Source organism: Prionailurus viverrinus, chromosome B2 (genome assembly GCF_022837055.1).
Source record: "Prionailurus viverrinus isolate Anna chromosome B2, UM_Priviv_1.0, whole genome shotgun sequence".
In the NCBI taxonomy this organism is placed as follows: Eukaryota; Metazoa; Chordata; class Mammalia; order Carnivora; family Felidae; genus Prionailurus; species Prionailurus viverrinus.
This window is the reverse complement of record NC_062565.1, coordinates 78,669,840-78,695,883: the sequence shown is the minus strand read 5'-3', so window position 1 is coordinate 78,695,883 and position 26,044 is coordinate 78,669,840. Positions and strand designations below refer to the sequence as shown.

The 26,044-nt window shown below is 38.7% G+C and overlaps 1 protein-coding gene across 1 annotated transcript in view; it reads right to left on the bottom strand.

Annotated features, from left to right (window-relative positions):
- Positions 1–26,044, bottom strand: part of SLC35A1 (solute carrier family 35 member A1) — a 55,047-nt gene that overhangs the window by 9,441 nt on the left and 19,562 nt on the right. Inside the window, exons 3-5 of the mRNA XM_047860403.1 lie at positions 23,093–23,117; positions 21,349–21,526; positions 32–191 (exon numbers count right to left, since the gene is read on the bottom strand). Of these exons, the coding sequence (XP_047716359.1) occupies positions 32–191; positions 21,349–21,526; positions 23,093–23,108 (354 nt within the window). The 5' untranslated portion in view covers positions 23,109–23,117. The remainder of the gene's footprint in view (positions 1–31; positions 192–21,348; positions 21,527–23,092; positions 23,118–26,044) is intronic.

Here is a 26,044-nt window from a genome sequence, read left to right as displayed (position 1 = left end):
TCACTTTTCATTGTCATCTACCTCCACTTACCTGGTATACTGCTGCATCCAGATTGCTAAGAGCTAGGAAAGCCATATTGTTCTGAACAGCATACACTAATGATGGCACACTTAACTTCATCAGTTCCTTGGGGCTCCCCAAGACATTTTCTCTTAAAGACGCCTTGAATCTACCCAGACTACCAGTTTCTCTTTGAAAACAAAAGGGTGAGAAAGAAAATTAAAGAGCTTTTTTTTTTTAAGATTTTAAGTAGTCTCTACACCCAACTCACAACCCCAAGATCAAGAGTTGCATGCTCTATCAACTGAGCCACCCAGACACCCCGAGAGCATCCTTTTGATAAGAATCCTTCACACAGAATAGCCGTATTGTGTTAGGTACACTGATGTAACTTAGCAAACTTGTTTTTATAATTGTCAACTAATTTTAGATTAAAAGAAACATAACTGCATAAAAGAAAAACAATTACAAGTTCTATTTGGGAAAATAAGACAATTAGGTTTACCATCATCAACCTCTGGTCAAAGCTCCAGCAATTTTTAAGTATATTTATAAATAATGACATAACAGGAAAACGGAATTGCTAATACTACCTATAAAATTTTAATGTAATCCCTCCCACCTTAACTGCCATTACATCAAATTCACCCTCATTATTTTAATTAATTAGGTTGTGTATCTATTTTTAAAGGTTTTTGTTTTGTTTTGTTTTTAATTACAAAGAGTCGTTGGTAGTTATGGAAGTTACTTGGGATAGGGATTGAGCAATTTCAAGTCAATATTCTCTGTAAATCCGTTAAGTGCTTATGAAGTATAGATAATACATTTAAGCATATTCTCATAAAACTGAAGTACATATCTATAATTTTTCAGGAAATAATAATTTACTAATATCAACAAAACTATTTGTAGTGTATATAAGTTTGCTACTTGATGTATATGCAAGCTCTTAACTATTCTTATTTTTTCCTCAGGAGGAGCTAGCTAATATGGTTCATATTTCCCCTGTTGAAAATTTCCTGAAAATAAAAATAAAACAATGTTTTACAATAAGAACCAACACCAAAAAAAGGGCTTTATCAAAAGGGTCCTAACTGCAATTCATAATATCCTAAGGGGGCAAGACCATATTTCTGCAGGGAGATCGGTTTTAACTCAAAATTAATGACAGTCACAATGAGCCTTTTACATGTTTGGTCAACAAAATCAATGGTAACTGAATTTTCTCATATTTAAAGACTGCAAAAATAATTCCCCATGTTCTGAAGTGGGGGGCAAAAAGTCCAGTGTCGAACTGATCACCTGTGCCTATGCAAGAAAATGCTTAAGTATGACAGGAAATGTGGCCTAGGTCATAAAAACAAGACACCCTTCTTAGTTACAGGTCTTCCTCTGCTGCCAAATTCAACATGCTCCACACCACAATGGTAAATCTATCTGCTGAAAAGTAATGCACACAGCCTGATGGGAGACTACAAACTCTATCCAGAAGAAGGAAAGAATACCAAAAAGATCACTACTGAGAAATTCTACATAGTGGAGTTCTCCAGGTATCTGAAGATTGGCTCTTCAAACATTTGACAGTTTTTTGTTTTTTGTTTTTTTAATGTTTATTTTTGAGAGAGAGGGAGACACAGAATCCAAAGCAGGATCCAGGCTCTGAACTGTCAGGAGAGCCCAATGTGGGGCTTGAACCCATGAACCATGAGATCATGACCTGAGCAGAAGCTGGATACTTCACCAACTGAGCCACCCAGATGCCCCCCACCCTTTTTTTTAATGTGACATTCTTCTTTAAATTACTTTTTAATGCAAATCTAAGATGTCCTATATACTTTCTCAATACCTTAAACCCTATTTTTTTCACAGAATGTTTTCCCTCAATTATAGAATTGAATAACAAAATTAAAGAGAAACATTAAAATAAAAGGAACCACAGGAGTACAATTCAAAGAGCCATCTTAACAAGATGATGTATTAGAAAACATAACATTTTCTTTAATGTCCTACTTCTCACTAGTAAGCACAAAATAGCAAAGATATAAATCTTACAGACTATGAAGTACAGGATACTGCTTTTGTACTTTTACTTTTAATGCCTTCCAAAATACTGACATATATTGCTATATCTTCAGAGTGGTTCTCACGGAGAAATACCCATTTGTCCCCATCTCCCACATTCCACCACCATGTCCACCAATCTACGCTGGATTCCCCAAGCTCCAGTATAGTGGCTAGTTCTTTCCCTAATCCCTTGCTATGGGCAATGCCATTTTACTTCCACCCCTTAGAGATACTCTAAGCCTTCAATGGTATCAGATGAATTATTGCCTATCCAGAAAAGAGGTGGCCATTTTATCACTGGCTCTCTATGCCCTATTTGGAATATGGACTACATAAGTATCTAATTACTGTTTCTAATAACCACCATGCCTGCACCAATAATCAAAGTTGCTGTGGTCCCTTTTCTCCCTGACACTTTTGTCCTTTGTTACCTTGTCCATCACACTTTCAGCTTTCACATAAAAAGAATGACCTATGAGAGGCACCTGGGTGGTTCAGTCGGTTAAGTGTCAAACTCTTGATTTCGGCTCAGGTCAAGATCTCATGGTTGTGAGATCATGCCCAGCATCAGGCTCCACACTAAGCAAGCAAAGAACCTGTTTAAGATTGTCTCCCTCTCCCCCTACCCTCTCTCTCTCTCTCAAAAAATAAAAAAGCAGGGCCTGTGCGACATCACCAGCCAATCTGAGTACTCCTTCATTGTGACAAACCAGTAAAGTACACTGGGTCCGGACTGACTTCAGGTCTTTGGCTCTTCTGGCTCTCTCATTTGTGTTGGGTGCTTAGGAGCTACTATTTATTCACTGCCAGGAAGGCTTTAGTATATTTTTCTGGTTCCTTCTCTAATACAGATATTAGAGAAACCAAGCTATTTCAGAATGCTAACTACTGGAAACTTCAAATTTCACTGTAGTGCCTTACAATTATAGCAATATTATATAATTATAATAAGATATTTCAAAGTTAGTTATAAAAAATAGCAGAGAATGCTAAAAGAACTTATAAAAGAAAACAAAAGCTCTACAATAATAGAAACATCAAGGGTTCCTAGGTGGCTCGGTCCATGATCTCACGATTCGTGGGTTTGAGCCCTGCATCGAACTGTCAGCACAGAGCCCGCTCCAGACCCTCTGTCTCCCTTTTTCTCTGCTCCTCAACCACATGCACACACTCAAAAATAAACATTTTTTTAAATGTTAAAAAAATATATATATATCAGAAAGAATAAAGAGGTTTAGGAGGCATAAGAATATTGATCAGAATAAATCCTGTTTAATTTAACAACAGTATTAAGAATATAGCTCTTAAAAAAAAAGTATAGCTCTTAAAGCTTGCATTTAACTTTACTCACTAAAGTTAAAAAAAAATACATAACTGCAATATATCTTCCAAAAAACACTAGTAGTCCTATATTATTTTACTATTAAGCAAAAATACTCAATTCTAAATATATTACAGCCTTGAATATAGTATAAAAAGGAACACATAAAAACAAAAGGCCATTTTTTCTTCCATTTTCCTGCCCTGTTATTTTCTTAGAAATCAAATCCTTTATTAAGGACCTTTTGTTAAAAACAAATTGTATTACATTCTATAAATGACATTGCTAAATAAGAAAAAAAGCATGTATAATAAAACATACAATTTTTTTTAAAGAGATCATCTTTCCCATTAAATTTCTTATTTAAAACAGTTTTTGATTTTTATCACTGGAATAGAATCTGTGTGCAACCTTTTGTTACCTGAAAAATTTCTGAAGCTCCACATTGATTGCAGAGATTCCGCTGCTGCCTCCCCCCCTAAAATTTCCCATCAACCGGCTGAAACCAATTCTTTTTGACCTATGTTTGGTCAAAAGTAGGCCTCATTCTTCCAGTTCCTGATCTGATGAGAACTACTAGGAGGCATAAAATCCTTGGCTAGTTACCAAGGCACTGTGCAAAATGAAACACAAGTTACTTATGAGCTTAAGAAAGTTAAATCTTGTTTATAAATTTATTATCTGCAAAGTTAAGTATGATTAACTCACATAAAAGACTTTGAGAACTAGATATAAAAACCAATAATGAGGTCACTTGAGGACAAAAATACCTATCATAAGGAACATGACTTTTACATCCTCCCTATGACCCTAAACCCATTACAACATGGGTACAAAGAGGCAGTCAAAAATGTAAACCCCACAGGAGAAACCGAATAGGGCTATATAATCTGTAAGTATTTGACAGCTACATTATTCTAGATAACACTACAAAATAATTAAAATTATAATTTTAAGTAAAACAATTTTCTCCAGTCTTATATAATGTATTTCATTTATTACTAAAAACACCCAAAATATATGTATATTTACACATCCTGCTAGATTTATTGAGTCTTTATAGACTGTGGTGAAAAACAAACAATACAAAGTTGACTTTGGTCTAAGACAATGCGAAAGTGTTTGCACTTCCATTTCTTCATACCACAAATGACAGGTTTAAATCAAAACTGTCAGTTTTAATAGCTGTGACAGCATTTAGTAAAGAATACAGCTAATCAGTAATTTTCCTGTGACCTGTAGTAGTAACTAGTTTGAAATACCAAAATATTTTAAACGCTATACTGTTTTATGTTTCAGACTATAACTTAGAAATTGGTAATTTATAACTCAAAGATTCTTAAAAACCAACTTAATCACATATAGAGCTTTTGCAACATCAAACTGCTCACCTGTCCCCTCCCCAAAAAATAGGATTTAGTAATTTCGTTTTCGATTTAAAAGTGATCTGACTGGGGGCGCCTGGGTGGCGCAGTCGGTTAAGTGTCCGACTTCAGCCAGGTCACGATCTCGCGGTCCGGGAGTTCGAGCCCCGCGTCAGGCTCTGGGCTGATGGCTCGGAGCCTGGAGCCTGTTTCCGATTCTGTGTCTCCCTCTCTCTCTGCCCCTCCCCCGTTCATGCTCTGTCTCTCTCTGTCCCAAAAATAAATAAACGTTGAAAAAAAAAATAAAAAAAAAATAAAAGTGATCTGACTGTAATCATACATGTGCACAGCAGTGTAGTAAGAAAACAGTTAACTATACCTTTGTATAGACTGCAAACAAACCAAATGCCCATCCATAGAGAATAGAATATATAGTATATCCATATAATGGAACACAACTCAGCTCTTAAAACGAATGAGATAGATTTATATGTACTGACATGGAACAAACTCTAAGATAAAACATTTAAGTGGAAAAAAAAAGTACAGTGGAACACAGTGTATATAGCATGTATACACACATATTACATATAATTGAAACTCACCAATTAGTCCATGTAAACTTTAAACATTTATCAAAGTAGCCATCTATTATTTCTTCCCCATACTCCCTTTTTTTCTACAGTTCTAATTTATTAAAATAAGTATAATTTCATATTCCAAAAATTACTGTAAATTATAAACAAAATCAACAAGGATGAAAAACTTAAAATTGATTACAAACAAAAAAAGGGTCAGTTTTTTAAATGAATAACAAAATTACACTGAAGAGGAAAAAGAGAACTAACCTAAGTATTCTAAAAAACACAGTCTTTTTACTATATGCTCTAAAACTAAAGGTAAAACACCTACATACAAATACTGAACTTTAGTTAGGTTTTTTCACAGCTGTCTGTTAGAAATTCTGAATCTATTTATGTACTCTAAAGCAAATAAGTAAATATCTTAAGAAAATGGAAGCCAGACTCATCACCATTAGAAAAGGGAACAAATATGGTAAGGGAAGGTTAAAATGAACTGTGATCTTAGATGGTAATTATAGGTATCAAACATTATATAACTTATGGTTATACACACAGACATACATACACATAAACAGATAGGTGTGTATGTATACACATACATGTATTTCCTACCTCTGCTGAAAGGGCCTAGAAGCAATGACACCCCAGAAGATTTTGGGGTAGATTATGGTTTCTAAATACCACTCTCAAAAAATTTAAAAAAAAAAAAAAAGGAACAAGTTTTCTTGAAGAAACATATGATTTAAGGTTAGGACAGGTACCTTGCTATGCTAAACAAGTTGCTCAGAGATTGATAAAAATATGAAAGAGAGAAAGAGAGAGAGAGAGACAGAGAAGCTTCAAGAAAATCCCACTGCCCAAATCTGGGACAATTTGAGCATCAAAATATATATTAATGGATCCTAACCCCTAAAATGAATTCATGAATCTATGTTGTGTGTGAGAAAGACAGAGACAAAAAAGGAAAGCTTCTCAGAGTAGAATGCTAAGCAATAAATGTACAAGAAATTATGGAATTAAGAAATTACCATTTGGCCATAACACTAGTGAGTGAAGGTGTTATAAGAAACAGTATTTACTTCGTCACAAAGTATCTCTCCACAAGATCTTTATAATTTACAAAGAGAAAATGGGTAACTATGTGGAGAAACCCAGCAGGCACTACCTTAAACGATCAAAATTAAATTACCAGTGATGGAGCAAATAGATACTGCGTGCCTCATGATACAATGCCCTGAGAAGACATCATTTCTGTGATATTTCTGACCAAAACAAAAAACAAACAAATTTAATCATATGAACACCTTCACTAAACATAAACTGAGGGACATTCTGTTAAATAAAGGGACTATGCTCTTTAACTATGTCAAAGATATGAAAAAAAGAAAGATGGGGGAACTGTCCCAAATTAAAGGAAGCTAGAGATAGAACAGTTAAATATTATTTTACTATTAAAGTCATTAGGGTCACCAGGTGGCTCAGTCAGTTAAGCGTCTGACTTCAGCTCAGGTCATGATCTCACAGTTCATGGGTTCTAGCCCTGCATTGGGCTCTGTGCTGGCAGTGCAGAGCCTGCTTGGGATTCTCTGCCTCCCTCTCTCTGCCCCTACCCCACTGCGCTCTCTCAAAAATAAGTAAACTTTTAAAAAAGGACGTTAGTGGGCAAGTGGCAAAATTATCTAAGGTTTGTCAAATAACAGTACTGTGTCAATACTGATGTCTCAACTTTGATATTTTATGATTAGGTAACAGAATGTCATTGTTTCAAGCAATATGCACTAAAGAATCTAGGTAACAAAGGGACACCTTGTATAAAACTTCCTCTCACATAATTCAGAAAAAAAACGCACAAACACATACAGAGAAAGACTATAAAGTATACATGGTAGGGGCACCTCAGTGGCTCAGTCGGTCAAGTGTCAGACCCTTGATTTTGGCTCAGGTCATGATCTCATAGTTCTTGAGATTGAACCCCATGTTGGGCTCTGCACTGACAGCATGGAGCCTGCTTGGGATTCTCTCTTTCCACCCCACTCTCACTTGTGTGCTCTCGCTCTCTCTCTCTCTCTCGCTCTCTCTCAAAAATAAATATGTAAGCTTTTTTTAAAAAAAGCATACTTGGTAAAACGTTAGATTTAGAAATAAAAAATGAGAAAAACAAAAAACAAAATTGAAGACTACTGAAATGTCTAACAATGCTACTATATTCTTATCTTTGTCCTTGCTAATCAAAAACTGCTCAATTATTTCACTATTCTAAAAGACTCATAATTTGAAAATTAAAGATCAGTCAACATGTCTTCTAATCCTATCACTGCAAATCACTTTCTACGTATCTTTGGCAAATAAATCTTCCCTCAGCCTAAGATTTCTCATAATAGAAGATGAAATAATAGCTACAACTAAAATAAAGGTACACGAATGAAATGAAAATTAGCTGTATGTACCTGTATGTTTCCCTCACTGTTTGAGGGGAGACAGAAAAGAATGTTTCCTTAACACGATCACTCGGGCAGCCTGCCACTCTAAATACCATCAATCCTGAATATCTGCAACAAATTTAGTTGCTGCAATCTTGTAAGGTGTTTGGCACTTCACATAACACATATTGACAGTGATTAACAGATTATATTCCAGAGTGTAGTTAGTTGCTTTCTAAAGGAAAGAAGTTAGATGCCTGCTCATTAGGTTTTCAAAATTCATTTTTGACAATGGTGACAAAAAGAAACATCATTCTTTGGTTTTTCTAAGGCAGTTTTAACTTACAACATTATATATTATAGCAGTAAGTATTTTCCTCATTTAATGCTCAGTTTTCTTGGAGACCACACCAAAGTATGCATTTCTCTGCCTTCTGTTCTCTTACCACAACCTGAAAGATGTGTGTTTACTTTGTTTCTGAAGAGATGTAAATGAAACCCATGGTTTTTGTTGCCCCCAATATGTATCACACTCCTCACTAAAGCAAATCTATGTTTCCTTGAAAAAGTTAAATATCCTAGGGGCGCCTGGGTGGCACAGTCGGTTAAGCGTCCGACTTCAGCCAGGTCACGATCTCGCGGTCCGTGAGTTCGAGCCCCGCGTCGGGCTCTGGGCTGATGGCTCAGAGCCTGGAGCCTGTTTCCGATTCTGTGTCTCCCTCTCTCTCTGCCCCTCCCCCGTTCATGCTCTGTCTCTCTCTGTCCCAAAAATAAATAAACATTGAAAAAAAAAAATTAAAAAAAAAAAAAGTTAAATATCCTAAATACATCAGAGATAAAAATTTCAAGTGAATTTCATTTAGAATTTGTGTGTGCATATATGTGTGTGTGTTTGTGTGTATATGTATATATATGTGTGTACATATATACATATGTGTGCACACATATGTGTGTGCACACATATGTGTACACACTTGTACATGTATGTGTACACACATACACATATATTAGCGTATGTGTGTATATGTGTATAGGTAATGTACACATATGTATATGTGCATATGTGTGCACATATGTGTGCGTGTGTGTAAGCATATATACACATGTATATGTGTACATGTGTGTATATATACACGTATACACACACACACACACACACGACAAAGAAAAGATTTGAGATTAAAATTAAGCTATTGTCTTCCAATGTTTCAGCAAGCCAGCCAGCCTACAAAGTTTTTTTTCCATACTAATAATACCCATGTTTCAGGGGATGCGATCCCACTACTTCTACACCAAGGAAGGGAAAAAGGAAGAGAAAGATCCAAAGAGAATGGAGTCTCCACCATTTGACCTGGATTGCCAACATGAATTCTATCCAAATAGAATTCCCTAGGTAGAGAAACTCCCTACCACCTCAACTCCTGAGAGACTGGCCATTCATTTAAAACATGAGTCTGGAACCTTGCTGATCCATTTGGTCTGGTCAAATTTATTAGACAGAGATCATATTAATTGGCCCCTTTCAAGTCTCAAAGTTCTGACTCAAGAGACGAGTGACTCGACTTCAGATTTCCAAGCTCACCAGAATCCCTGGAGCTACAACAGCCTCTACTCAAAATCCTAGGACCTAAATATTCTAATTTGTCTAATTCGGGCACTTGACTGAAGTTATGCTTACCCTACTCTGCTTAATTTAACTCTTACAAAATTCTAGGACACTGCTTCACACTAGACTGACTCTTGTTATTTTTTAAACAAGCTGACCTCCATTTGTCTAAACATACTGCATCTATTATTGTGTGTTCTTTATGTAGGTTCTGTGGTTTCTAGTTGTATATTGTCCAGAAAAAAGTAATCTTTACGGTATATGGAGTCAACAGGCATTGAAAATGAAAATAGTTTTATGAGATTGCTCTCTTCTGACAATTTCTTCTAATCCCATGAGATTAAATACTTCATGTGATAAGGATGTCCGTGTTTACTTCTCTAGCCCAGACCTCTTTTCTGTGTTCCAGACTTACCAGTGCAACTGCTTATTCTCCATAGCTCACTTGGATGTCTCAGAGACACTAAAAACTAATTATACCTACCCAAAATTAAATTCTTGATATCCCCTTCCCTCAAATCTGCTTTTTTCCTGTCTCAGAAAAAAATAACTCTATCCAGCTTTTTATATTAAGAAACACAGATATGATTAACACCTCCCTTCCCTCACCTTGTAGCTGATCCTCATTATTCATGGGTTCTGTATGTACAAATCTACCTATTTGCTAAAGTGTATTTGTAACCTCAAAATCAATACTCTCAGCACTTTTACAATCATAGGCAGACATATACAGAGCTGCCAAAATTTTGAGTTGCCTAATACACACATTCCCAGTTGAGCTCAAAAAAAACAATGCTCTGCCTTCTTGTTTCAGTTCTTCTACTGTAAACAAATGTAGTCTATTGAATGCCACATTTTCCACATGCTTGGGCTTTTTGGTGGTGATTTTGCTATTTAAAATGGCCTCCAAGCATATTGTTCAATTCCAACACAGCTGTAATGTGCCTTAAAGGAGAAAACAGATGTTAGATAAGATTTCTTTAGGCATGAGTTACAGTGCTATTGGCTGTTGAGTTCAGTGCTAACAAATCAACATATATTAAGTAAGGTGTCTTTAAAACAGAAACACATATAAAACAAGGTTATATATTGATCAGTTGATGAAAATATTGTAACCAGAGGCTCACAGGAACCTAACAGTTTTTCCTCTAGGAGCACTGGTTCAGTATTAACTAATTCAGTGTCCATGGTGACTTCAAAGAACTAATATGAATAAAAATCAACCGTAGGGGTGCCTGGGTGGCTCAGTCAGTTAAGTATCCAACTTTGGCTCATGTCATAATCTCATGGTTCATGAGTTCGAACCCCACATCGGGCTCTCTGCTGTCAGCACAGAGCCTGCTTCAGACTCTCTCCCTCTCTCTCTGCCCCTCCCCCACTCATGTTCTCTCTCCCTCTCTCAAAAATAAACATAAAAAAGTAAAAAAAAAGAATCACCTGTGTACAAAAACCCATCACCAAGTCCTATAGATATTCCTTACAGAACATAACTCAGATCCATTAACTTCTCTTTAACCTGTGTTGTCACTGTAGGCCATTATCTCTGGCCTGTAATAAACTTCCTTACTTCCAACTCTTGTACCCTTCAAATCCATTCTCCTCAAAGATCAGTGACTCTTAAAACAAAATGGGTCACCACTGGTTGGTCCCTGATTTAAACCATTCAATTATTGCCTAATGCACATCAGATAAAATCTAAAATTCCTCACAGGCCCATAGACTTAGTCTTGATATCCTGCAGACCTCTCCGGCTTCATCTTAGCACCACTCCCCTTCTCACAACACTCCAGACATAGTGATTTGCTGCTGTTGTTCCTTAAAAATCAAGAATCTTTCTGCCTCAGGTACTTCAAACACACTGTTATGTCTGCCTTCCCTCAGCTCTTTCCCTACACAACTTCTACTCAATCTTCAGGTCTAGTTTTAAATGTAACTTTCTCAGAGAGAAAGCCTTCCTACCCAAATGCAGACCCTCTATTATACTTATTTACAGCATCCTCTATTTACATTACACCCATTCATTTACATTTACATTCCACCAATGTATTAGTTATTTGCTTAATATCTGGTTCTCTACTAGGCTATAAGCTCCATGAGGACAGACCTATACCTTTGCAGTTTGCGACTATCCTTCTTACATCTGAAAGTGTTGAGCACATAACTTGATAAATGAATGAATAAATGAAGGAGTATGACTATATGTTTAAAATATTTGGAGGAAGTGAAACATTAGTTGCATGTGGCAGTCATATATTTCTCTGTAAGTGAACCTTAATTATAAAAGACACTAAAAATTTCAAGAAATTTCTTGAGTCTCTGCCCCCATCTCTACATACTATAAAATGATATGTACTTCTTCAACAATTAGCCAAGACTAAACATATTCTGAGCAAAGAGCGTTACCGTAGAAGGGCCAACGTGGTGAAGTAGGGGGATCCATACTTCTGCGTCTCTCAAAGAAGTGCGGAAGCCAGAGGACTTTGAACCCCAGAGTCTGGGAATAAAACAGACTGAATCTAACAGGAATAAAATGGGACAACTTGAGAAAAGATAGGTGGGTAATTGCAAACTGGGGGAGATAAAACAGGCTGCGTAGGCACAGACGGTAGGGATCCCCTTCGGCAGAGACAAAGGGAAGAGGAAGCAGTTAGGAAAGTGTAGGACCGTATCTGGACAGCAGACAAGACCCCGAACTGGGAATGAGAGGGATCCCATCTCTAACTGCAGGGCTTTCTTCAGACTGGGGCTGGCTCCCTGTTTGTGCACCTGGGAAGGAGGGGAGCCAGCCCTGGGTTCGGTGGTAGTCCAGGGACGCAGTCGCAGTGGGAGAAAGCAGTCCCCTCCCTGGAGGGCTGCGTGACAGTACAAAGCCTGCCTGTGTTCTCCACCCCCAGGCTCAGTGGCTAGGTGGAGGGCGCTGTCCACAGTGGGAGAAAGCAGCCCTCTCCCTGGAGTGTGGTGGGACAGAACAAAGCCTGCCTGCGTCCGCCACCCCGGGGCTCAGGGGCGAGGTCAGTGGCACAGTCTGCAGCAGGAGAAAGCGGCCCCCTCCCTGGAGTGCTGTGGGAAAAGACAAAGCCTGCCTGCGTCTGCCTTAGTCTGCCACCACCCTCCCCCCCAACCTGTGGGCTTGGCGGCGCAGTCCATGGTAGGAGAAGGCGGTCCTCCCTGAAGTGTGGTGGCACAGACAAAGCCAGCCAGGACCACATATCAGGCTGCACTGAGAGGTGCTTCCCCAGTGCCAGAGTGCATGGAGCAGGACTTTGAATCCTGGCCAAGCGCAGGGTCAGGGAAGTTGGCGGACCAAGAAGGGATGCCCCATATGCACCCACAGCACAATGAGAATGACTCAAACAGAGTCCACCAGGTCCAGGTCCGTGGAGAAGAGACTACAGGATCACCGTTTCCCAACCCCCCCCCCACCACCAAGGTGGGGCCTGAGGGATGAGTCCTGGGGCCCATAGTGGAGGTGGGTCCAGACTACACCAAATCACGCCCCTTCACACCAGATAACTGTGTATCTACTGGAACTGGACAGGCCCTGCGGACAGCTTCTCCAGACCAGCGCTGCAGCACTCCCTGGATTAACTCTAGGTCAATTCTGAATATATACATATACTCTCCACCCCCCCACCCCCGCATTTCTCCTCCTTATCCTTGCCCTCCTCTAGGCTGGTTACTCTGGTTATTGGTTTGTCTAAACAGACATATTTAATCCTTCCTCTTGATACCTCCTTCTTTACATTCCTTTCTCTCTTTCTGGAATAATCAAACCATATAGTGTCTCTGTTGGGTAACTTTATCTTCGTTTTGTTTTCCCCACCTCTGTCTTTATTTTCCTTTCTCTCTCTCTGGATTAAGCCTTTTAGTCTCTCTGCCTAAACAACGTTTATTCCCTCCCCCCCCACCCCACCCCCGGCATTTCTCTCTTTGTATGTGCTCTTCCATCAGCACTGCCTCCACCCTCTTCTTTACTTATAGTCTGTGTTTTTGGTTTTTTGTTTTCAGTTTTTTGTGTTGTTTGTTTTATTTCTTTGTGTGTTTGTATCTCCTGTTTGTCTGTTTGTATTCCTTCATAGGGCTACTCCAAGTAACAAATCAAAGCACATCTGGTGGAGGGTCCAATATATCACTATGAGCAGGGTAATAAAAAAACCAAAGTCACAACAACAGAGAGCAAGTAACAATCTCCAAAAACAAAAAACACCTCCTGAAGGGCCAGGCCCTGGAAAGTATATGACCCCCCCTTTGATATAGCAGGGCTCGCAATGCAGAGCACACAACAAGCTGTTGTGCATAAGGGACAGAAAACTAGCCAAAATGATGACATAGAAGAATTCTCCTCAAAAGAGATTCCAGGAAGTAGCGACAGCTAACAAATTGATCAAAACCAATTTAAGCAATATAACTGAACAAGAATTTAGAATAATAGTTATAAACTTAATTGCTGGGCTTGAAAAAGCATAGAGGACAGCAGAGAATCTATTGCTGCAGAGATCAAGGGACTAAAATATAGTCATGATGAGTTAAAAAATGCTATAAATTAGGTGCAAAACAAAATAGAGGCAGCCACAGCGAGGAATGAAGAGGCAGAGGAGAGAATAGGTGAATTAGAAGGTATAAATATAGAAAAAGAGGAAGCTGAGAAAAAGAGAGATAAAAAAATCTAGGAGTACGAGGGGAGAATTAGAGAACAAGGTGATGCAATTAAAACAGAACAACATCCGTATCATAGGAATTCCAGAAGAAAGAGAGAGAGAGAAAGGGGCTGAAGGTATACTTGAACAAATCATAGCTGAGAACTTCCCCAATCTTGGGAAGGAAACGGGCACTGAAATCCAAGAAGCACAGAGAACTCCTTTCAGACATAACTTGAATCGATCTTCTGTACGACATATCATAGTGAAACTGGCAAAATACAAGGATAAAGAGAGAATTCTGAAACCAGCTAGGGATAAACAGGACTTAACATACAAAGGTAGACACATAAGGGTAGTAGCAGACCTATCTACTGAAACTTGGCATGCCAGAAAGGAATGGCAGGAAATCTTCAACGTGATGAACCAGAAAAATACGCAGCCGAGAATCCTTTATCCAGTAACCCTGTCACTGAGAATAGAAGGAGAGATAAAGATTTTCCAAAACAAACAAAAACTGAAGGAATTCATCACCACTAAACCAGCCCTACAAGAGATCCTAAGGGGGATTCTGTGAGTAAAATGTTGCAAGGACCAAAGTACCAGAGATATCACTACAAGCATGAAATCTACAGATAATACAATGACTCTAAACCCATATCTTTTAATAACAACACTGAATGTAAATGGACTAAGTGCTCCAATCAAAAGACATAGGGTATCAGAATGGATAAAAAAAACCAAGACCCATCTATTTGCTGTCTAAAGAGACTCATTTTAGACCCGAGGACACCTTCAGATTGAAAGTGAGGGGATGGAGAACTACCTATCATGCAACTGGAAGTCAAAAGAAAGCTGGAGGAGCCATACTTACATCACACAAACTAGACTTTAAATTAAAGGCCATAACAAGAGATGAAGAAGGGCATTATATAATAATTACAGGGTCTATCCATCAGGAAGAGCTAACAATTATAAATGCCTATGCACCAAATTCAAGAGCACCCGACTGTATAAAACAATTAATCACAAACATAAGCAACCTTATTGATAAGAATGTGGTAATTGCAGGGGACTTTAATACTCCACTGACAACAATGGATAGTAGACAGAGAATCAGTAAAGAAACAACGGCCCTGAATGATCCACTGGACCAGATGGACTTGACAGATATATTTAGAACTCTGCATCCCAAAGCTATACTTTCTTCTCGAGTGCACATGGAACATCCTCCAAGATAGATCACATGCTGGGTCACAAAACAGCCCTCAATAGATATAAAAGAATTGAGATCATACCACGCACACTTTCAGATCTCAATGCTATGAAACTTGAAATTAACCACAGGAATAAGTCTAGAAAACCTCCAAAAGCATGGAGGTTAAAGAACACCCTACTAAAAAACGAATGGGTCAACCAGGCCATTACATAAGAAATTTAAAAATATATGGAAACAAATGAAAATGAAAATACAACAATCCAAATGCTTTGGGATGCAGCAAAGGCAGTCCTAAGAGGAAAATACATTGCAATCCAGGCCTATCTCAAGAAACAAGAAAAATCCCCAATACGAAATCTAATAGCACACCTAAAGGAACTCAAAGCAGAACAGGAAAGACACCCCAAACCCAGAAGAAGAAGAGAAATAATAAAGACCAGAGCAGAAAGAAACAATATAGAATCAAAAAAAACCAACAACAGTAGAACAGATCAATGAAACCAACAGTTGGTTTTTGAAAAAATAAACAAATCGATAAACCTCTAGCCAGGCTTCTCAAAAAGAAAAGAGAGAGGACCCAAATATATAAAAGCACAAATGAAAATGGATTTATTACAACCAATCCCTCAGAAATACAAGCAATTAGCAGGGAATACTATGAAAAATTATTAACACCCACACACTACCAAAACTCAAAAGGGAAGAAACAAAACATTTGAACAGACCCATAACTAACTAGTGAAGAAATCAAATCAGGTATCAAAAATCTCCCAGCAAATAAGAGTCTGGACCAGATGGCTTCCCTGAGGAATTCTAGCAGACATTTAAAGCAGAGTTAATACCTATCCTTCTCAAGCTACTCCAGAAAAACAGAACGGGAAGGAAAACTTCCAGACTCATCTATGAAGCCAGCATTACTTTGATTCCCAAACCAGACAGAGATTCAGCAAAAAAAGAGAACTACAGGCCAATATCCCTGATGAATATAGACGCAAAAATTCTCAACCAGATACTAGCAAATCTATTTCAACAGCATATAAAAAATAATTATTCACCATGATCAAGTGGGATTCTTTCCTGAGCTGCAGGGCTGGTTCAATATTTGCAAATCAATCAGTGTGATACATCACATTCATAAAAGAAAAAATAACAACCATATGATCCTGTCAATAGATGCAGAAAAAGCATTTGACAAAATATAGCATCCTTTCTTAATAAAAGCCCTCAAGAAAGTCGGGAGAGAAGGAACATACTTTAACAAAATGGATGAAGGACCTGAATGTCAGACAGGAAACCATCAAAACCCTACAGGAGAAAGCAGGAAAAACCTCTTTGACCTCAGCCACAGCAATTTCTTACCTGACACATCTTCAAAGGCAAGGGAATTAAAAACTATTGGGACCTCATCAAGATAAAAAACTTCTGCATTGCAAAGGAAACAATCAACAAAACTAAAAGGCAACCGACAGAATGGGAAAAGAGACTTGCAAATGACATATCAGACAAAGGGCTAGTATCCAAAATCTATAAAGAATTCACCAAACTCCACACCTGAAAAACAAATAATCAGTGAAGAAATGGGCAGAAGACATGAATAAACACTTCTCTAAAGAAGACATCCAGATGGCCAATAGGCACATGAAAAGATGCTCAATGTCACTCCTTGTCAGGGAAATACAAATCAAAACCACACTGAGATACCACCTTACACTGGCCAGAGTGGCTACAATGAACAAATAAGTAGACTACAGATGCTGGAGAACATGTGGAGAAACGGGAACCCTCTTGCACTGTTGGTGGGAATGCAAACTGGTGCAGCCGCTCTGGAAAACAGTGTGGAGGTTCCTCAAAAAATTAAAAATAGATCTACCCTATGACCCAGGAATAGCACTGCTAGGAATTTACCCAAGGGATACAGGAGTGCTGATGCATAGGGGCACTTGTACCCCAATGTTCATAGCAGCACTTTCAACAGTAGCAAAATTATGGGAAGAACCTAAATGTCCATCAACTGACAAATGGATAAAGAAGCTGTGGTTTATGTATACAATGGAATACTACTTGGCAATGAGAAAGAATGGAATCTGGCCATTTGCAGCAATGTGGATGAAACTGGAGGATATTATGCTAAGTGAAATAAGTCAGTCAGAGAGAGATCCATATATTTTCACTCATATGTGGATCCTGAGAAACTTAACAGAAGACCACAGGGGAGAGGAAGGGGGGAAAAAAGTTAGAGAGAGGGAGGGAGGGACAAACCATAAGAGATTTTTAAATACTGAGGACAAACTGAGGGTTGATGGGGGGTGGGGGAGAGGGGAAAGTGGGTGATGGGCATTGAGTAGGGCATTTGTTGGGATGAGCACTGGGTGTTGTATGGAAACCAATTTGACAATAAATTATATTTAATATATAAAAAAAAGAATTACTGTAGAGACAATACTAAATGAACAGCCAAACTTGTCTGTAAAGTTCAGACCAAACTGAAGTTTTGAAGTATTTATATAAACTCTATAAAGTTATTGCATTTTGTCATAGGGTAAAGACTGGGAAAGAGGAAGAAGCTTTTACTTCTTTTAATACTTTTTTACATTTAAATAGTAGTTCCAGGTTTCTTTCCTTTTCCTGTCATTCTCCCAAATTTTCAAGTCAGAATTTGTAACATGTTGTCTAATTTTTACATTAACTTTATTTTCATAATATGAGAGAAATTTTATCAGGATTTAATTTTTTCTCACTTTTTCTTCTCTGAAGATTCTTCAAGTTACAAACTTTTAATTATTTCTAATATAGTTCTTTCACATTCTCCCAATGTCCTGAAGTTTTTATCCTTTCTCCCAAATGACAAAATATTGCTTCTACTTTGGAAACAAAACCTAATCTCTTCCCACAAATATTTTCTGATATTCTAAGTTTCTCCATCACAGTAAAATAAAACACTAATATCCAACTTGTGTTTTTTGACAAACTACATAACATCCTATTTGCCTTTGATCTACCTTTTTTTTAAGTTATCAATTTTAATATATATACAAATAAATGACAGCGTGAAGAGTATCCAGAAAATCTTTTACTTCTTTGCAAATTTCACATCATTCAATCAAAAAGACAAATATAAAGTTATTGGGTTTTTCATTTGCTGCAACTCTTAACACTTCAATTCATTCTTAGTGACCTGGAGTCTGTATTTTATTCATCTTTTTCATATTCCAAACTGTTTCAGGTGAATTGATAAAAGCCAGTTGTCCTTTCAAGATCTAGAACCAACTTTCAACATTTTCACTGGATATCTTTTCCCAAATAGCTATGTTTTAGTTTCATTATCAAGGGTCTAACCACATATTGCTGAACAAGCTAAAGAAGCAATCACAGTGCCTTTCATTTCACTTTGGAATTATCAGTCTGTGACTTCCTCAGTTGAAATAATTCTTCTTTATCTTTCACTTTTTTACCGTTCTAAGAAATTAACATTTTTACAGATGCTCTCTTAAAAGTAATTTCTTTGTTCCAAGAAATAAAATATTTTCTTGTTATGAATAGCAGGTATTTCATTTCTTTCAATGTGTTCTGAATAAGCACATGAAAATTTGCAAACATATTTCTCCACAAAAATTACATTCACTTAAAAACCCAGTAATTTCAAATGGATTTAGTTTCACATTCTATATATTTTTTTGCCAGTGCTTTTCCACTTAGAAACTGTGTGCTTTAAATGATTCTCTTTCACTGCCAAATTCTTGTTATCCATATAATGTCAAATGCCAACTACCAAAACTATGCATGTCATAATTCTTTTTCTTGGTTATCCCTGGTCTTGAATACTCTGCAAGTATAGGTTCATAAAAGAGCCTCTCTTGTGAGACTTTACATTATGCTAGTGATAGACACAGCAACTAATTATTGATGACGATGTTGAGCAAGTACAGAATTTGGTTTTCCAAACTGTTGTTATTTCAACACCATTATTTGACTTGTCTGGTGAATTCTTAGAAATTTTTGTACTTTGGGGTGCCTGAGTGACTCAGTCAGTTAAGTGTCTGACTTCAGCTCGGGTCATGATCTCACGATGGACTCTGTTCTGACAGGTCGGAGCCTGGAGCCTGCTTCAGATTCTGTCTCTCTCTCTTCTCTCTCTCTCTCTGTCCCTTCCCCGTTTTCTTGCTCACTCTCTCTCTCTCTAAAATAAATAAACATTTTTTTTAAAATGTTTAAGAAATTTTTGTGCTGTTATGTAATTTCAAAAAAAAAAAAAAAGCTTCCACAAAACAAACTACAACTGACCATACCCATAACATTGAAGAGCTGAAGAATAAGAAAATACTACACACCAAGCAATACAAAGCTGGAAAAGCATCAAAATAAAACAAAGTCTATACAGGTGGGTTAGCACAAAATAGCTCAGTGGCTGAGTTACACCAAACCCTCACTGCTTTTTTTGCACATTGGTTTTTAAAAATTCCTAACAGTTACAAAACAACTGAATCATGATTTGACCTTATAGTTCAAAATGGCTGATGTCATGCTTGACAGTCCTATTTCATTCTTGAGCCACAATTGATTCTCCCCATGGAATTTGGGGAATAAAAAGAAGAGATGGGTTGCCTTATAACTTCTTCTTTCAATACCCCTACATTTATCTTGAAAGAAGACAAGCCTTAAGATTTTATTAAACTCTTGGGTTGCTGTGTATAAGTTGCTGAGGAGTTTTAGACACAGGTTTTTGCATTTGGAACATTGCCTTTTAAAGGTACAACCAGGCCTCTTATTTATCTGACATTTTCCAGAATGAAGAATCCCCTAAACGAAGCCAAATCTCCATAAAAATAAATCTTGTTAAGTACAAAACTGTGAAAGTTCTGAGATTTTACCCTACTCACAACCTAACAAGTTAAGCTCCCACAGTATCTCAGCCCACAAAATAGATCTTAAACTCAAATATATTAAAGCTTGCCACCATGTGGCCTCAAGTTAATTTTCTGTTCTTTTCTCCCTCCCCAAATCATATTTAGAGTATTTTTTTTCACATGATTATTTGTAATCATGTGTGTGTTTACTGGTTTATTTTCTCTCTCTTCCACTAAGCCTAAGCTCCAAGCAAGGAGAAACCATATCTATTTCATTTATACTTGTATATCCAACACTTTTTATAAAACCGTAACACGGAAATCAATAAATATCTGTTAAGTGAAATTTAAAAGTATATGAAATTTGTTTCTACCTAAAAGCTTACACACATGCTATTCCTCACTGGTGCCCCACTCTCACCAACTCACACCTTGAAACCTGTATGAATTCTCACCTGCCACATGACCCAAAAGGGCCACATCTCATAAATCTTTCCCCAATGCAATTTCCTACCAGATTTTACTTAATTCTCACAACCCTGTATTATTTTCTGCAATTAAAAAATAAAGAAACTAAAACTTAGAGAGGTTAAGAGATGTATGCAAAGTCATAATGCCAGTGAGTCTAGGTTTAAAGTTATGTGTCACTCCAAAGCCCCTATTCCTAACCCTCTCTTATGCTGCATCCTTAGCTAAAAACGATTCTCATACGATGATACTGATTCAAATCAAAGCCCAGTGCTGCCACATATTAACAGTGTAATATTGAGGAACCTCAGATGCTATGTAGGTAAAATAGGGGTACAGTACTTACCTAAAAAATGTATACAGATTAGATGATTTATATGAAGAGCACTTAACACAGGAAACACAAGAAACATTAACTATTACTATCATTATATGCCTCTAAAACAGACGACAGTAATTTTTTCTGTGAAGGCCAAGTGGTAAATAGTTTAGGCTTTGCGAGCCACAGTCTCTGCTACAACAAAGAGGCAGCAAACTAGATTTGGCCCAAGGATCAAAATTTGCCAACCCCTGGTTTAGAGCAGGGTCTTTCGACCTGCACTGCTGATATTTGGGGCTGGACGATACTGTTGTGGAGGGCTGTGCTACGCATTGTAGGAGGTCTAGCAGCATCCTTGGCCCCCACCCAGCAGATGCCAGTAGCATCACCCAAGTGGGCCCAACCAAAAAAAGATCTCCTGCAGAGCAAAACTGCCCCAGGTTGAGAAACACTACTCGTGAAAATTAATAATTTAACACACTAAAAAGTATTTATACTCACTTAGCTAAAATTCCCACACTTAGCAATAACTTTATAACTTCTGTGATACACACGGCTGTGGTTGAAAAGTAGAGTTCTCTGTCTGATGTCCTTGTGTATCTTAAAGCTATCGTATAAGCTGCAGCCACCAGGGTCATCACTGCCAAGCAGTATAACTTGAATAATAAACTGACATTTTCTGGAAAATACGTACAACAAAGATATTATTTAGTAGACAATATTATGTTTATAAAAGTCAATGTTATAACTCAAAATGCTTTCCAATTTCAAGCACAAAATACTTTTTAAAACCCATGACATTTGAACATTTATTTCAAAACAATACATTTCAATTACATGAACACAAACATACATACATACACAAAACACAGCTGACTTTAAATATTAACCACTTAAGCACGGATTTTGTTCCTGCAAGATTATGCAGCACACTGACACAGTTTCGGATATCCTAAATTAAATATTTAATATAGCAATATAATGTTAGTGTTCTACATTTTTAGTGGGCATATAAGACTTATGCCTAAGACACAACAAATATTTATTGGCAATAAGCCTAAATCTGTACATTGTTGGAACTATTTCAGATGATTTGAGTTCTGTAATTGTGAAGTTTTGCTCATCATTAATCTTGCTGTCCCTATTCTATGTCATCAGAACAATTTTACTTTTTCCCCTTATTTCCTGTGTTACTACAAAAAGACTCTTAAGGTTGGACTTATTTGAAAAGGGAGAATACATATAAGAGAATGATATGCACTTACAGACAATGCCCTGGGCAGGGCTTGAATGATAAACGTGGGTTCCCCAACCAGGAAAATAATTTAGCACCCATGCAGAAAGATATGCTTTAAGTATTTGTTTAACATTTACTCAGAGGTGAAGCCAAATGCTCTTTGGGAGAAGGGTGGACTAGGAATCTGGGAGTCACCCAACCTGTCCTAGCTACTGCTCTGAGGTCCAGAAATTCAACTCTGCTCCTAACGTACACATCCCACTCAGCAAAACAAAGTGCTTCGGGGTTAATCAGAATCACTCATGAAATGGCAATTAGTCATCAAACATTATTACCCTAATTGCCATCCCTGAGGGAAAAGCGGTGGGGCTCACCCTCCACCCCAAATTATCAAGTGTTCCTTCTAACCACACACAACATTCTCCAGGGAAGGAACTCTTAACTACTGCTTTCTCCATCTCGTTACGTTTCAGCGCTGTTCTAATGCCCCAGTGATGTTTTCAGTGGCTGTCACATGGACCAGCCGCAGCTTGGGCTCCGCGCCGGAGCATGCCCTTAAGCCTCTCAGCATCCGTAGGGCAGAAGGCGCAGAAGAGACCGCAGCCGCGACGACCCCACCGGAACGGAGCACAGTCCTGCCTCCCACAGGGTGATGCGGGTCCAGCCCGGGACCTGCGTTCCGGCCCCTCTCCGGGTCCGCCGCAGCCCGGGCCTGTCCGAATTCGGTTCCCACCCACTGCAAGCTCGTCGAAGCAGGCACGGTCTCCGGCCGCCGAACGGCCCCGCGCGGAATCCGCCTCTGGGAAGGCAGCCGCAGTAGGAGGCTGGCTGCCCGGCGCTGCCCTGACAGGCGGCGGCGCGAGCTCGCGCCAGGGAGCGGCTCCAAACAAACTCCGGACACCCGACGCCTCAGCCTTGCCCCGAAGCCCCGCGGGCGCGGACAGAAGCTGACACTCCCGCGCCACCGCCCCCCGCAGGTTCTCCCGTTCCAGCGGCCCCCGGCCTCACCTCTTGGGGCAGCCATGATTCCCCGACAGCCCCGCGCGGAACTGACGCACGCCCCCTCCAAGCGCCCTCGGGACACCGGAGACCGCCTCCTGTGGTCATAGAGACGAAAACCGCTCGGCCTAGAGCGCCTGGTCAGCCGACCATCCGCCAACTTCCGGCCCAGCCTGGAGCCAAGATTAGGCTCCGCAATCGGAGCTACCTCCGAAAATGGAAAGACCCGGATGGAAAGAGGCCTTTACGGCTGAGTCCTTGCTGACAAGTGCGTAAAACTCGAGTCGAAGACGTCGTCCTGTAAACTACACCTCCCGGCCGGCTAAGGAAGCGGAGTCAAGGGAGCAGAGCGTTGCGTTCTGGGAATTGTAGTCCTCACCAAGGTGATTTGGTAGCAAATGAAGACGGGGTCAGACTTAATGATTCGTGCCTGTCAAAAGCTGTTGTAGAAACCCTCAAAACCTGTAAAGTAACAGAAACTACTTCCCATAACTTTTGTAACTTCCACCTCGCTCATTACCTTGCATTGTTACCTCTTCATATGACTTATGTATTTTTCAGAAGTCTTGTGCCAGTGTCCTTATTGTCAGCGTTGTCATTGATTATATTTACTTGACCGGACATTCTAACTACATGATCTTCTCACAACAAAAGGGCCTCAAAAATATTAGACGTGTCAACAGGCATTTACTTCAGCCGCTATAATCTTCACTTTCACTAGAGGGTATTTATTAGCATAAACTATGTTAGAAAAATTCATTGGCAAAATGAAAGGCTTTCCAGATAACGTGGATTGGTTAAAAATACTATGAAGGCACCTCAGCCCTTACAGGAATAGCGGTACAAGAATCTGTGATGCCCAGCCGCCTACATCTCCCTACCATCTTTCCCTAAAATGACTTTTTAGAGATTTGAGTGATTGTTCTATGTGTTACCATTAGATAGACATTTACATAGATATATATAGAGAGAGAGATATAGAGATATAGAGATATATAGATATATATATAGTCTATTAAACAGTATTGGGAAATTTTGCATGCCTTATTAGCATCACGTTACTATCTGAAGGAGCTTTGTAGAGTCAGACATTTGATTATTCTCATTTTCGAACACTGTTGGACCTTCCCTTTACCGGTTGTATGTGTGCTCACTGGTGCTAATCACCTCTTCCTGTAATTGGTAACGGTCCCCTAGTGTATGTTCTTAACATGCTCAAAAAAAAAACCCTCATATGTGGACTTAAAATTAATTTTAAAAACATGATACATTCCTAATTTTTTTTTACAACTATGGATTTGTACAGTTTATCTCTTCCCATTTCGGATATCATTATAGTCTCAATTCTATTAACTATAATTATCCTCCTTTTGATGCTCAAATTACCCCAGTGTGGCCCCTGTGAGCCTACTCCTTTCTTTACACCTGCACAAGATTTTTGAAGCATTCTTTATTTCTGGCAACAAGGGTTTCCAGCCAATCTTGATTTTGTTCCTGTCATAGGCAATGCAATCAACTACACTTCAAGGAACCGTGGTTCCTTCTGGTAGAGAATAGTATCTCACACACACAGAGACATACACACAGGCAAACGCCCACACACACATGCACACTACTTAAAATGCTGTTGGACTGTTTTTGTCCAACCCTAACTGGTTCACATAACTTATGCTGCTGAACCCTACTTTTCTTAATAAATTTTAATTGCCCGAAAGACTTCCTACTCCATTGGAATGAACCTTGACTAGACTTTGATGCCTCTTGTCCTAACCTGTCCAGCCCAAGACCAGCAGGGACAAACCTGTATTCAGACAGAGCAGGATTATTGATCCATTCCAGTGAGGGAAACTGCACAACAGAGGAATTGTGTGGGATGTCTCTGGAAATACAGAAAGAGTTATAAAATCTGGGACAAGGATGTGGACTTAAATGAAATTTAAAGGAAGTAGTGTTTTGATACATTCAAAGCAGGGCTGTTTATAAAGAAGTTCACATCAGGGGCGCCTGGGTGGTGCAGTCGGTTAAGCGTCCGACTTCAGCCAGGTCACGATCTTGCGGTCCGTGAGTTCGAGCCCTGCGTCAGGCTCTGGGCTGATGGCTCAGAGCCTGGAGCCTGTTTCTGATTCTGTGTCTCCCTCTCTCTCTGCCCCTCCCCCGTTCATGCTCTGTCTCTCTCTGTCCCAAAAATAAATAAACGTTGAAAAAAAAATTTTTTTTAAAAAAAAGAAGTTCACATCAGATATGGACTAAAGAATAGTCTCAGGATCCTGTTTCTTGAAAACAGCAAAGTTACTGGATGTGGACTGTTGTATTCAGGAGCCTCTAAAATGAAGACTTTCCTCTTAGGTTGGAAATTGAAGCTGCTTCTTTGTGTCAAAGTGACTTAAATCCTTCAAGCAAAAGCAGGCTGTTTAATTCTTACTGATAAAATGTCAACAGCAAGGTTCTAACAGTATATGATCTTAGAGAACAAAATTTTTCAGAGTTAGAGAGTAGACACGCAAAACAGGGGATGGTTATTATATTCTACTGCAGCATGCCCTTCAGAAAAAATATTATTTCCCATTAACTTTCTAGCTTGAGTTTCTGTTCATTATCTCAGCCCAATGAATGGCCAAGCAGATATTTACATTCTTTACATCTGAGCTAAATTTTACTTTCTCATTTTGAATTATCCTAAGTCTTAGAGGAAAACCTGTTGACTTAATGTGCTTCTTTTATGTATACTAGTGTCCTATACAACCCTGATTAGTGCAAGAAGCAGTGATCTTCAACATGTGAACCACAGAGTCATTTGCCTGATAATATGCTAACCTGTGTCTCAAACAGCTATTGGCTATTACCAGTTGAAACCATAATGATATTCCTGATTGTCACTATCAAGCTGCAGTATTGCCTTGAAATCCTGCTCACTTCTATCTCAGCTCAGGCATGAGAGTGACCCTAGTCTCAATGAATTAT